Consider the following 15,866-nt stretch of genomic DNA (forward strand, 5'->3'; position numbering starts at 1 on the left):
TTGAAAATAAGATTTGTGAAATAGCCAAAGATTTACAAGTAAGTTAATCTTACGTGTTGAAATACAGTATATATGAATGATTTGTTTTTATCGAACATCTCTGTCTATCAATTATATAAGAATTATATTATCTTGTCTGCCATGAAGACTAATAAAATGAATATTATAACAAGATATAAGTATATAAGTTAAGTCATGATGGAAGATACAAACTAGCGCTTTACTTACCTATGCTATAGTGCAAATGTTAGTCAGTATTGTGTAATAATTTAGTACGTTAATAGAATAAAGGCAGTATATGTGTACGTTACACTGAGAATAAAATATATTGTTGATTTTGAGATCGAATATTTGATTTGTTATTTATCAGTAAATTGTAACTTGCCAGATGGTGCGAGTGGGCGGGCTATTATGCTATACTCTAAACAGCGAGCGTTTCCCTCAGAAATTTTATTATATCAACAATTATTTCACTCACTAAATAATTAACTCTTAATTAAACCGTCTGTGAGTAGAACGTATTATTCACTAATTACTTGATTTTTAAATTGTCATTATGTCAAGGATTAATTGTAATGACTAGACTGTATTTACATTGCCTGCTAGTACGCCACTGTTTAATATTTTTATTCAATTATTAAGATTTCATAAATTGCAAACGTAACCTATACAAATACAAAACATTGATACATTGTCAACAGAAAGTGTAGTAAATGATATATGTAATTTACGTCAACTTCTTATTAGAAGCAAAGAAGGCGTGAATATTTGACCTTTTTTGACAAATGATTTGTTGCTTTCTTCAACAGCCACCAGCAATGGATGCAGAACTTCGCTGTCGATTCGTGACTAACAATAACCCATACCTCTTCCTACAGCCACTGAAGTTGGAAGAGAAATCTTTAAATCCTCGGATCGTCATTTTTCATCAGTTGCTTAGTGACAAGCAGATGGATAAATTGATTCAAGTAGGAAAACCGAAAGTAAGTTACAAGTATTTGATAAATGTAAGGTTGAAGGCAAATATTGAATACAGAATTTTACATGTCTATCTTGAAATTTTTGAAGTTAGTGTTAGTAGAGAATAATGTAAGGTAAAAGTAGTAACCAGTGCCTTTCCTTTATAGGTTATCGATTTGAACTTCATTAATAATAATGCATTCTGTGATGAGTAAAACAGATATACGCTGTAGTAAATGCCAAGAATGACGGACATATCGAACAATGCTAAGTGTAAGCGCCATACTACTGCAACGCAGTGATGCCAACTTCAAAAGTTATAAAATCACAATTCAAGAGTCAGAAAGTCCTGTTTGGCTTTTGAAATTTCCATGTTATATTAATTACAAAATAATAATACAGTAATAAAATATGAACATGAAACTATTCCCTCTTCCATTTACACAAGATAGTTTGTGAATAAGTACTTCCTCAATTGTTGTTTACGAAGGAATACAAACGAGCCTTCGTTCTTCATTTTGCATGGAAAGTTTTGAAAGTTGATTGTTTATTGTTTGGCATTTTCTTTTCTTTCGTTCATTCATTGATTCGTTCATTATTTTATTATCTTCTTTCTCTAAATACCAGGGTACAAGTTTCTTTCATTGGTGGTTGATTTTTGAGTACCAGACACTCCACAAACCATTTCCTCAATAGCATAAAAACTCTTCTTCTTGTTTAAATCGTTAAATATTTGACGATACCGTTTTCACACTTATTAATGACTCATTATACCTATTTTTTGTATCTAGAAAATCTTATTGGCATGGATTTGGTGTACGTGAAAAATCCCTTATATATTAACAATTTTCTATAAATCTCTTTTCGAAAAATTAACAAGGGGTACGGTGGCTCAGTGGTAAAGCGCTTACCTCTGATGCGTGGGTTCCCTGCTTCGATCCCCGGCCAACATCGTGTCCGTGGGTTTTCTTGAGGTACTCCCGTTTCTTCCCACTTTCTTATTCCATTAATGTTTCTGTCATCATTCACTTGACATAATCATCATCTCCCTTAGCCTAAAGCAGCGTTTCCCAACCGGTGTGCCGTGGCACACTGGTCTGCCGCGAATGGACTGCTGGTATGCCGCGAGAAAATCGAAACAAAATTATCAATTCTATAGCAACCAAATTGCTAGACATAGGAAAAAAATGTATATTACTATGAATTTCTACCATAGAAAATTTACTGTAATATATTATTCTACATCTATTACTGTGTAGCAGACAGTATTTCGGCCCGTACACATTTCCACAGTTAACTGCTATGTTACTCTTCAATTGAGAGTCATACTAACACCGAGAAATGGAAGCACTTTTACGGTAAGCGTCAAGTGAACGTTCGTAGAACACCCATTCGCACGTGAATGACAGAACAACACTCTGTTTAACAGGTGTGTTTTAACTTCGACACATCGCAAGCTGTGTGATTGCAATAATATGCACCGGTTTTGGTTAAAACAGCAAAGTTAAAAGTACAAGACATTTCTTTGTTCGTTCGTTATATAGTGTTCTTAGTTCTTAGTGAAAGATTGGATACAATTTTCGAAAAACAAAGCGTATTTTTAAAACTCTGAGTCCTATATTTCATTGCAATTGTTTTCTATTATAAAATTAGAATAAAAAATAAGCATAATGAATTAGCATAGGGGAAAACCAGTGATCGATCTTTCATCTCTGTGAGAAGATAATCAGTAATCACAGAAATAAAATTACCATGGTATTTTATATTTGCAAATAATAATAATATCTATGAGTGTGCCGCGAGAATTCAAGCTACACCCGTAGTGTGCCGCAAGTTGAAAAAGGTTGGGAAACGCTGGCCTAACGACATAATCGTGGAACTTTAAACTGAAATATTTAATTTTATTTTCATTTTTGCTCGAAAAATAAACACAAAAAGCAGGAAATTGTATTTTTTCCTACAGGTTGGTATCACTGCTGCAGCGTACATAAACAAGTACCAGAATGTATATTATTGACACTGCAGAACCGTGACGGTGCGCTTTTCAATTTAGAAATATACCGATGGTAACAAATTTGCAATTCTACTCAACTGAGTTTTTTTTTTTCTTTCTTTCTTAAGTTCAATAGACGGTTTAAAGAGGATGTAAAACATAATCTTGGGACAATAAAAATCTGTATCGAAAACTGTTTCTCGCTTTTTGCTACTGGTTTTACTCTATAGGGATCTCAATGGTTGGTTGGTTGATTTGGAGTTTAACGTCCCGCTCAGCACCGAGGTTGTATGAGACTTGAACCTTCTATACAGCTTAACGTGGGATTTGAACAAAATGAGCTTCCACCGGGAATCAAACCGGTGTCTCCCCCGCCGAAGTTGCATACAGTATTCGTCAGTGGAGCTATTCAGCCGGTTCGCTAAAATATTTCGTGTTAAAATATTTCGTGTTCGCAGAACCGTTTGTTATACCCAAACATAACGGTAAATTTTATCCAATTTACCCAGAAACAGTAAATTTTAGTTCTGAGAGGGAACATACGATCTTTCAGAACGAATCATAAGTGTTTATTTCATAATCTCAAGTGCTCAGATATCAAGAATGAGAACTGAGTTTACACGAATGTAGTGCTGACGGTTATTTATATTTGAAAAGCATACGTACCATTATCAACAATTGTCGATCCGTTGATAGATTAAGGTCTTTCCAATACTTTTTGACAATCATCAAATATGGTATAATTCGTTTTCAAGATATTTGCAGTGCTACCTAATTTCGCCACACCACTTTGTATTACGATCCTGTATAAATCTCTCTTCTTGTTACTTGTGATATCTAATAAAATATTTGCTTTTGTCTACCTTTTATGGTTTGTTTCCTAAGAGTTATTTACATCTATCTATTTACTTACTAATCTTCTCTCTCTCTCGATATATATATATATATATATATATATATATATATATATATATATATATATATATATATATATATATAGAGAGAGAGAGAGAGAGAGAGAGAACCGGTTGTTAAAAAATTAGAATATCACTACTGGTATTTGTACAGCAAAAAGGGAGTTCTTTGGAGATTAATATTAAAACAGGAAGTGACAATTGATTTGAGTAGTGCAATAATGGCGGAGATCAATCTATTCTTGGACCTATGTTCAATGGTAATTTCTTTATGCTGTATAATTTAGGTCGAATCTAACCAGGAAAGTAGTTGTGCAAACATAGCAATTTTTTATATCGTTAGTTTGCAATTTTAGATCACAATGAACAAAAATATTATGTATTATTAATTTCTGAAATTTGTGTTGTATACAAACTCTCCTATATATATACACAGGATATTTTTGCCATATTTAAAAATTGTCATATATATCGAGAGAGAGAGAGAGAAAGAGGAAAAGCACCAAAACCGACATACCATTTTGATTTTGGCTCATAAAGCTGAACTGAAGGACCATGATTGTGAAGTAAATACATTTCTTTAAACCAGCAACACTACTCAATAAATTTATGTAACCAATTTTAAAAATTGCCACGATTATGATGATTTGTTCAATTGTCTCCGAAATCATACTTTTAGAAACCAGGCCCCAAAACCGACATACCTTCAGAAAATATTATGTTGCAAAATGAAAAAAAAAAGATATCTTTTAAAAAGATATCCTGGTATACATTATCCTGATATACATTTTGATATCCTGGTATAAGTTCTGTTACGCACAAAAGTAAGTTTACTCGTAAGATACTATTAGATCTACACCATACTTTGCTTATTAGAATAGAAATAAGTGCTGATTGAAATAGTCCTATCGTGGTATTAGGCACAATTCACAGTTCTAAATAGTCTACACATTTATGGGCATTTTGCAAGTTAAGTAAACATTAAGAGAGAATATCGCTATTGAATTACACATTCAGTCAAAATCAATGGTAATAATCGCAGATGTAAAGATCCTCTTCCATGCCGACACATTCTGTGTGTGCCCAGACCTCACAGGATACACACTGAAACTATTCCTCTCAGCTAGTGTCTTCTGAAAAGAGTCTTTGGCACAAAAAGAGGTACATAATGCATCATTACTTTCTGACACACTAGACACTTAACCTTAATCTGATGATGAATCCTTGTCTGCTTGCTCACACCTTAGCGTTTTTGTTCACCTGGACGTAGATTGGCACTTAACCCTACTTGCATTTCCTTTTGAGTCTCCTTTTCTCCTTGCGTTCCGTTTAGTTTCTCTCTGTGCTTTTTCCATGGTAGGTAATAGTTCCTTTTTTATATGGTGACGAGGTTATTACTGCCACTTGAATAGCTTTGCGGACTCTGACAGGTTTGCAGAATTGTAAATGAAAGGGTATGTTGGTTTATAGAACACCTTACTCCTACATGTTTGTGCATGTTTCACTACCAAAGAGTATCAGTTGGCACAATAACCACTGTGATTTGCAAAGTTAATAACTTAAACAATAAAAGTATGTAATGAATAAATCATCTACCTCTAAATAATTCTAGATTTCTGATGATGATGAAATATCAATACAAATTTTAGGACAGCTAAAAATAAAACAATGCTCCTCACACAGTAATTAACCCTTACAACTGGTTTAAGCTGCACTTGCTCCGGCTAGTGGTGAGAGTAGAAAAGGCGGAATGCGGAATGCCGGTTTACGAACCTATGTCGCTTTTAATGCTTTTCTCTCTCTCTCTCTCATATATATATATATATATATATATATATATATATATAAAGGTTTCGTGCCTGTGAAGTATCTTATCTTTGTATTTTTTTAAAAAAAATAAAAGTACGCGTACCCGCAAGATATCTGTAAAACTACTAAAGTACGACATATCACTGCCAAAATGTTATTGAGGTCTTTGTTAAATGTATTGATTAACTTTGAGAAATATGATTGATATTCAGTTTGTAATTATGAACATAAATTAACAACAATTATAATGAAGATCAATCAGTGTTTGATATCAAATCCTCCTTATGTTAGATATTGCTTAAATTTTGTAAAAATAAAGTAGCAGCGCTTGATTTTGCTGAAACGATTCTTTGTGAAATCTTTCTATTTAGTATTCTTTGAAATCAGTGTTTAAGAAGTTTTGATTTAAAAGTAAATGATCTAACTGTGTATCAAATTATTTTAGAAAATTTCTTAATATGTGATCTCGTTTTCACTACAGCTATTTCGTTCCCGCCACAAACACGAAATGGATAAGGAACAAGATGTAACAAGTTTTAAAAGAATTAGCAAAAAGTAAGTTGTCTCTTTCTTATAGGCTACTGACACGAATTGCGTTTTACTAATAATTTATATATATAACCTTACTACTACAGTAAGAAAGAATTTAGGCAACCAGCTTGCATCTGTCCCACGATGTTTCCCTTTAGGCTAAGGAAGTCAATGATTAAGGCAACTGAACGATGAGGGAAGAATTAGTGGAATGAAATTGTGGAAGAAAACAGGAGTATTCGGGGAAAACTTACTTAACCGGAAAAAGAACCAGGATTCCCACGCACGAGAGGTAAGCGCCTTACCAGTGAGCGTGTGAGCTACCGTGCCCACCTCAGCCCACATTAAATAAGTTGTATATGATTTCTCTCGACATGATGATAAAGCAGAGGAAGATGTATGGAACTGTAATATAAAACTAGGTCAAGGTGGCTTAGTGGTAGAGCGTTCATCTCTGATGCGTGTGGTTTCTGGTTCGATCTCAGCTCGCTCTGAGTTTGCTTTGTCAAGCATCAAACAAAATCAGGAGCATTTTCAAAATTTCCTTCTATTATTTTCCAGTTGTGTAAAGTATTCGAACTTATACTGAAGTAAAGGCTACTTACCTGCAATTCAAACGAGGTAAATGATATGAAAACTCCCATCAGTACGTGTATGAATGAAAATTATATTCTCCTTCGCTAAATTTAATTTTCCACGTTTTCATTACAAATTAAAATATTTTTCTTCGGTATTGTTGCATCAATAAACGAAATATTAGCAAGTTTTCTTTGAAATATTATGGAGATTGCTAAATCATTTTTGTTTGTCTCTGAGGCAGTGTTGTCAAGTTACCTTATAAGCGAATAAAATCAGTAAACAAACATTTTTGTTCTGAAATTTTCTAAACTTCCTTGCCATGTCCCTGTTACGAGGAGTATTCAAACTAAACTTATAACAATGGGATTGCAGTAAAATTTTAAATTTTATTTGGAGTAAAATGGGATAAAATTGATATTATATTGGGTAAAATGAATCTCGTATCAATAATATATGGTTTTTGCACTTGTTCTTGGTTACTACGTACATATTGAATATTTTCTTCTGGTATTTGTGTAGTTAGACTAAGAAGTATTTAAATTCACAGCGCGTGGTTGAAGGAGGAAGATGATCCCATCATTCCTACAATTACTAGAAGAATAGAACTTGCTACTGGACTTCATGCGACAGATCAACGATCAGCTGAGGATTATCAGGTAAATACAAATGTTTTACAGTTATTCTCAAAAAAATAAATATATCAGAACAGTTACAAATTCCACATTTTTCATTTAAACAAAGTTTAATAAGCGAAAACGTATATGCAAACTATTAATAATAGCAAATGAGTGGAACAAGAGCAACTCTTTTTTTTTGGGGGAGGGGGTCTCATGGCCATATGATTGTAATGTCATCGTTATAACCTTTGACACATAATTCTTGGGTTTAATTTCCGTTAGGTATTAATGTGGTCTGGATCTCAAATTTAACTATAAAGGATCAAAGTCAACAAATGATGTTTCACTCCTATTTTATTAAAGTATCTGCTATAACTTGAGGAAATTCTTAATTGCTAACAAATGAGTCGAAGAGCACTCTACTTGAATGCAAGACCACAATCTGGTTTTCAAATCAATTATGAATGCTTGTATATTTCATTCGGTTTAAATAGTGTACATGTTGCATATATAATGTTATGTTACTTAATATAACTCATTTTTGCTATAGATACATATCTACTGAACAGATTTCCCTTAACAGTTTTTTTTTTCTTTTCTTTTTTTCAAGTTCGAACGCAAAACTTGGTGTTTTATGATTCGGGAATTAAAGATTCTCACTTGACCAAGTTTCAAATGTTTAAATTGCTCAATGTAATAAATAAGTTTAAATAAGTCCAAACCCGAAGTTCGATGGCAAATAACTCAAGAACCAGATATCAAAACACCATAATGATTCATACATACTAATCTTATGAAAATCTAATACTATGTGAAATTTGGTAAAAATCGAACGATTTCCATCAATCTCATTTTAGTGAAATTTCTTGATTTTACCAAGTCCAAACTCAAATTTGATGGTCAATAACTTGAGAACCAATTAGCTACATGCCATAATATTTAAAATACATATTAAGCTACACGAGGTGTAAAACTGCTATGACAGATTTAGTCAAGATCAGATTTCAATCATGCATAGCATGCCATATAAAACATCCTTTGACCAAGTCTGACCCTAAATTTGATGGTCAGTAACTCAGAAACCAGACACCTGCACATCGTAGTGTTCTATATGTGAACTAAACTTGGAAAATTCTATCCTGAATCCAGGGCCAGCTTTAGGTAGTGCGGGACCCGATTGGGAACATTTTGTGGTTCCCCAGGTTTACAACTAATTTGCACGCCTTTCTAACTCAGACCACAATGGTTCAATGATGTTCAGATTTGGTGATTGTGGGAAACAGGGGAGGTGTGATAGCTCCTGGTCATGCTCCTCAAACCATGATTTCACCGTTTTTGCAACGTGACAGGGTGCCAAATCATCTTGGTAGATTCCATCACCATCAGGGAACAATATTTGGGCCATGGGTAGAACCTGGTCCCCCAAAATGGCCTCATATGCCTTAGCATTCACCATTCCTAGGATGATGGGACCTGCAAGAAACCACGATATCACTGCCCATACTGTAACAGAACCACCCCCATTCTTTACAGTTGGGAGCAGACAGTCTGTATCATAGGAATGCAATGGTGTTTTCCATACGTAAACACGACCGGTTGTTAAAAACAAGGTGAAGGTCGATTCATCGGACCACATTACGTGATTCCACTGCTCATGAGTCCACGCATTCTGGTCCTTGCACCATTAGATACGCCTCTTCGCATTTACTGCTGTGACCAGGGATTTCACGGTAGCGGCCCTACCATGAATTTTCATTTTATGAAGTTTCCGTCGCACTGTTTTCAATGAAATCGGGTTCTGTAGCCTGGAATTGAGTTCAGAGTATTTTTCATTGCAGTGGTCTTCTTTTTAGCTGCTACAATCCATTTTAATGCCCTCTGGTCGCTACCTGACAGGATTGTCTTTCGACCACTGTTGTGCTTTGCAGACGTCGTTTGCCCATGAATTGTGTATGCCCTCGTGACATTGGATACAGTGCCTTTCGATACCCCCACAATGTTCGCCACTGTTGCCACTGAAGCTCCAACCTGACGGGCACCAACGATCATACCTCTTTGTAACAGCCCTTTCCCATTTGGCGGCGAACTGCCGCGCAGGGTAGAAAGACATTGCAAGCAATTAAGCTTTTTATATATGCGCGGCGGTCGCCGCAAATTTTCGCGGCGAGGAAAAACAGCCGCCTCTCCCTGCTAGAGAGCGGTGCGGTAGATTGCCGCGCATAGCTAAGCGAGACATTGCAAGCAATGGATCTCTTTACATATAGGCGGCTATTTGCCGCTTGGGTGTTGGAGGAGGGAGCAAGTGTTGTCAGGAAAGAGTAGAGAGTGGTTGCGATAATTTGTATGTGTGTGTTTTTTTACGTATATATATCCGTGTGTTTGTGTATTTATATATGTTTTTTATGTTCTAGTCTAGGACACCTCGAGTGCTTTTAACCAAACTTGTTACATACAGTATGTGGGAAAAGATGACATGTAAAAATAATCGAAATCGACCGATATTACCGAAGTGTCGAATCCAAAGATCGTTCATAAAAAACAGTCCAAATCAATACAAATTATTTCTTTTTCTATGTAGTAGAAGATTGGGATAAATGTACGGGCAACGCTGGGCAAACGGGCTTCTAATTTTGTTAATTTCTAGTACCCCAAAATTGAAATTTGTACTATCTAATATTTCAACAATATTACACATTTTACAGTCTTTTGCTATATATTTATGTACTATGTTGCTATATATATATATATATATATATATATATATATATATATATATATATATATATATATATATATATATATATATATATATATTAGGGATGGCCAAAATTTTCCGGAATCGGAAAATTTACTTTCCGGAATTCGGAAAAAAATCCGGATTTCGGAAAAATTCCGGAATACAGAAAATATCCGGAATTTTTCCGATTTTACTTTCCGGATTCCGGAAAGTAAAAATTCTGGAATTGGCCATCCCTAGCTAGTAGCTGTTAAAAGAAAAACACAATAATGAATATATATACTGTATTAGTTTCTTGTAGTTGGATATGTCTTTATCAATTCCGTAGAAAATTCCTACTGCAGTTGTTTACTGCATTATGAGGAAGGTCTTATTTTCACACACACAAAAAAAGTCGCCGGTATGTCTCAAACATTATCGCGTTCCTACATGCAGCTGCTCCAAAGCACTGCAAACTACTTTTTAACCAGGCGAAAGGCAGTGAAGGAAAATAAATCTCAACAAATATTCTAATAACATTCGCTTATTGTCAACATACCTATGTACAGTAAATAAAAATTTATAATTTTTGACTTTACGAAGTATACAATGTAATTGTTCAATAATTAACATAAGCAGGCATTCATTAATTTATATTAATATAATAATTAATAAAACTAATAAGCGGGTGATGGATGACTCAGTGGTAGAGTTTTCATATATGGTATTCTAAACCAGGACATGTGGGTTTTCGATGGCTAATTTTGTGTTCGAAAATTTTCCCGGTGGTAGGCCTACTCTTGGTTCCCTTTCTTATATTTGTTCCATCATCACTCATTAACGAATTTAGTTTATCAAAACTCTATAGCCATATATTCATTCTGTCCGTCAGTGAAACAAACAGTCTCAAGAACTATCTGATGGATTACCATCAATTTTGGCCATGATGTATAGAGTCAATAGTTAAGAATCGAGTTCCCTGATGAATGTAATATCCAAACCGGAAGCGGTACAAATCAACCATTTCCGGTTTTCACGTTAATCATTATATAGTAAATATTGTAATAGATAGCGAGAAGCGGTTTCCAGTAATCGACATATACTATATAACATTCATGTAGATAGAATGCTACCCAATTTGTGCATCTGCTGAAAATAATGAGCTTAGGCATTTAGAGAGCATTTTCCGCTTTAGAAAATGTGTGCTTGGTAAAGAATGTAGAGAATTAGCTGAGTCAGGCACGTAGCTAGAATATGGTAATAGAAAGGGGGGTCTGTCACGAAATACTGTGGTTATTTACCAGGGGCTCAATCATTCTAAACTATTTTATTGGCAACATATATTGGTTCGTTTAGCCAAGATTTCTAATGGGGGGATGATATGAAATACTGTTGTTACACACCAGAGGCACGATCAATCTAAATATTTTACTGACAACATATCCATATTGATTGGTTTGGACAATAAAATGAGGATATATTAGTAGTCTTATTTCTAAATCTATCCAAGCTACGCAGGCGGTGGGTCGCCCCAGACAATGGGTAGAGAGTTTAGTTGTATAGAAATACATTTTTGTTTAAATGACATATGATGACAGGTAATAGTTGCTGTATTATTGTATGTATAGGAGTTACACAAAAGAGAATAATACAAGATGTCAAAGTTGTAAAGATAAATGATTAGTAAAAGAAAAGAAACAAATATTGGAAAATTGTTGAACAATGGTAGATTGTTATAAAGGATAATAGAAGTATACAATACATTGTAGTTGTGCGAAAAGAATAATAAAAGAGAAACCTCGCAGCTGTATGTTTTAAAATAATAAAAGAGAAACCTTGGAAAATCATTGAAGAGTGTGAGATTGTTATAATGAATAATAGAAGTATACAATACATTGTAGGAAAAAATTTAAATAAAAGAGAAACCTTGCAGCTGTATGCTTTAAAAATAATAATTTAGGTGGCGAACAATAGCGGATTGTTATAAAGAAAAAGAAAAGAATAATAGGAGATGTTGATGTCGTGGGAAGTTGCAATGCACATTAGATGAAATGTTTATGAAAAGATTTTTAAGCCAGTGTTGGCTGCCGGAAACGCGGACGCGGCGCGGGAAGGCGCGGGCGCGAATGGTAAAAGAAATGTGGGCGCGAACGGTAATAAACTTGAAAATGCTGTAAAAGAGAGGATGATTTAGAATTTTAAAAGAAGACAATAGTATTTACCCCTAACGTATATATGAAAAGAATTTTGAGATTTTTTTATGTTTGTGTATTGTGATAATGGCATGTTTAAATATAGTTTTGAAAAGGAATAGGAAACTTGTATGAACTTGATGGTTTTGGTGGACGCCATCTTGTTTGTTTGAACTGCTTAAATACGGGAGTTTTGGAAAATGTTGTATGTATTTTAGCTATGGCTGCTATACAGAAAGAAGATTTTGTGTACGCCGATGAAGAGACGTTGCTTTCTCCACCATGTGTTAAGAAGAAGCCGAAGACAAGAAATAGAGATTTGCCGGTAAACCCAAGAGCAGATTCTCCAAATAGTGTGAAAACTATTTATTTATCATCATCTTCGGATGATGATATAGATATTGAAGAAGATGAAGAATTTTTGCCAGGATCACCATCGTTATTATCAAGAACGGTACGATTTTGCCGATTAGATTGTACATGTGAAAATTTTAAAGTGGACTCAAAGTGCATTTTAAATGCTATTAAAGACTGGGGGACGAATAATATTTTAATTTGTAGTGGTTGTTTTGAAAGTATGAAGAACCAAATGGCCGACGAATGTTTACTTATGACTGAAGAAGAATTGCTGGAAAGAGCTATATCAACTTTAATAGAAATAGAAATTGAAGAAGTGTTTTATACATATGCAAAATCGCATATAATTGGCATATGTACACAGGAGATGGTTTATGAATTGTATTATGATCTGATTGAAGAAAGGGACAAGACATTTTTAAGTGAAGTGATTGATATTTTTAGAATGAAAGATATAAAGCATGTGTGAACTGATATACAGATGTAAAGTGAACTTTGTGTTTGTGTTTGTGTAAATAGTGTAAAGACATACAAAAATTGAAACAACGATTTATACTTTAAACTTTTGACTATGTATGATTGCATATTATGTATTTCGAAAAACATGATTTGTGTATCATGTAGTGAAGAATAAATTAGTGAAGTTTGTCTTTTAAAAACTATAAGTGCATACTTACGCTTTAATAATATTTCTTGTGAACAATGTTTGCTGCACCGTGAACCTTAATGTTTATTTCTTCATGATATTGGGACTTTTGCTGTAAAACATTTATCCAACGATATAACTCTTTTTCTTTTGTTTGGAGAACATCATAGTGAAATTTCAAGTATAAACTTTATACGCAAAGTGAGTGAACACTGAATTTGTTGAACAAATTATAGCGTTTTTGTGAGAATGTAATCATAAATTTTACCATGTGTTATTGAATACATTATTGACATACAAGATTTTAAGATTTCAAATCATGAATTTATTATACGTGCATTTTGTTTAACTGCATGTGATGATACAGTAAATTTGCGTTGTTTAATAAAATCACCAGTAGAATATGATATACTTCCGTTAGGTTGTCAAAAACAAATTGATTATTTAACTTACACGGATTAACTTTGAATTATAATATTTTCATTTAACTATGGTAAGTTTATCTAATATTATTATATTGTATTACATAAACGTAACCTTATATATCAACTTTATAAATAACATGTACCAATGTATTGTAAAGGTGTAGAAAAACACTTTTGATGAAAAAATATTTTTTCGCATTAACTAATATTCTTTTAATTTCGAAAATAAAAGATTTTATAGCATTGAATGTAATGTATGCAAACAAGAAATAATAATAATAATAATTATTATTATTATTATGTGTAATGATTGATAATACCATTAGGTTTTTGTTATTATTTTAATTTATTGTATTGTAATGTGATGAAAATATAAAGAAATAAACTTTTACATTATAATATTTTTTTCATGTTTTCTTCTTCTTAAAAATTGTTAATGAAATAAATAATTGGAAAAAAATTGAAAATGATTGAAGGTAACATATGTTTGATATATATTTTCTATTGCATTTACTTATATTATTTGGCGATTAGTATTGTTTCACATGTTTGCATTATTTTAATTTTTCGTAATATTATTTTACATTTTAAGAAAATATTTAAAAATCAATACGAATAATAATAAAATACCTAGCAAAGTATTAGAATTTAAAACATATATATATATATATATATATATATATATATATATATATATATATATTGCTTTAGAGTAATATAAAAGTTTAAAACTTAAATAATTTATGTATGAACTAATAAAAAAGAAATATTTTGAAAATATTAATTATTTATATTCTCGTACTAAATTAGTCGAACACTTTGTATGATCGTGTTAAAAATTGCAAGGAAAACTTTACCTTTGTATTCTATCGTTTCTTTTGGAAACAAAACTCAGTTAAAAAGTGTGACTTTACGAATTATTCTTTCGTGTTTTTTGAAGTAACACGTTATGTAGAAATGTTTGCTCAATTTCTTTTACTACGTAAATTTTTATTTGTAACCTTACCTATTATTAACACATTCGTTTTTACGAAAACTCTTTATTTATTTATTTAACCTTGCGCAATAAATTAATCGAACACTTCGTGTGAACTAATAAAATGATTTGAAAATAATAAATTGTGCGAACTTAGAAAAACATATTAATATTAAATGTGTTCTGGATATTTAATAAAATTTTACCTTGTTTTGATGTTAGTATACTTTTAAAAATATACATACATACATACCTGTTTAATGAAAAGTAAAACACATGCTGCAATTGGAAGCTCTGGTAACCAATGGAAGCTATGTTCACCAATGGAAGTAAATACCAACCTTGTAACACGAATACGCAATCGTTAAAAGTTTATAAGCATGCGCAGATTTATTTATGTATACATAGGAACATTACTTAAATAGTATAGTATTTGTGAAGATGTGTAGTAGACGGGTATATCATTCCGAGTATATTTCGCCACGAGAGAAATAACTTAAACTTGCTAATAGGAAGAAAATTATTTTCTAGATGATGATAATATTTGTGAAGTGAAATTATTATATCCTAATGAAGATCATTGTAATTCGTTTAGAGGATTTTATCGAAATGATGATGAAATACAATTTGAAAAAGTGTATCCTAACACACATTGAAATTCATGAATTAGATATTGTGAACTGTAAGTGCAATCGATTTAAAGTAAGTGACTTGTGCATAAAATAACTTCTTGAAAATTATAAACTGAATGAACCACTACTTTGTTGTGCTTGTTCATTAAGAATACCCGATGAGCGACTTCATTTATGTTTACTATCATATAATAATCGATTAAAACGTGCTATGTGGGAATTTGTAATTAAGAAGAAAACTCGTGACATAGTGTTTGAACTGTACTTAAAGAAACACTGTTTAGACGATAATTACAGACCAAACAAAACGCTTTTTAAAAGATTTAAATTATCATATGAATCACTGACATTTTTAGATTCTTATATTTTGGATTTAGTGGAACTGTTTTTAAAAAAAGATAAAAATGCCAACAGGAAACAGATTGTGTGTGTATAATTGTAGTTCGTTTTTTGTGACTGAACAGTGCGTGCTGGATTGTATTTCAAGATGGAAGCCAGAATATAAACTTATATATGTCG

General features: G+C 32.6%; 1 protein-coding gene across 1 annotated transcript in view; it reads left to right on the plus strand.

The window, feature by feature from the left end:
- Positions 1 to 15,866, plus strand: part of LOC145687806 (prolyl 4-hydroxylase subunit alpha-1-like) — a 566,529-nt gene that overhangs the window by 489,984 nt on the left and 60,679 nt on the right. The window contains exons 7-9 of the mRNA XM_081761230.1: positions 810 to 983; positions 6,158 to 6,231; positions 7,334 to 7,442. Coding sequence (XP_081617356.1) covers positions 810 to 983; positions 6,158 to 6,231; positions 7,334 to 7,442 — 357 coding nt within the window. The remainder of the gene's footprint in view (positions 1 to 809; positions 984 to 6,157; positions 6,232 to 7,333; positions 7,443 to 15,866) is intronic.

The sequence above is a fragment of the Thermobia domestica genome, chromosome 6 (genome assembly GCF_964235325.1).
Source record: "Thermobia domestica chromosome 6, izTheDome1.hap1.1, whole genome shotgun sequence".
Classification (NCBI taxonomy): Eukaryota; Metazoa; Arthropoda; class Insecta; order Zygentoma; family Lepismatidae; genus Thermobia; species Thermobia domestica.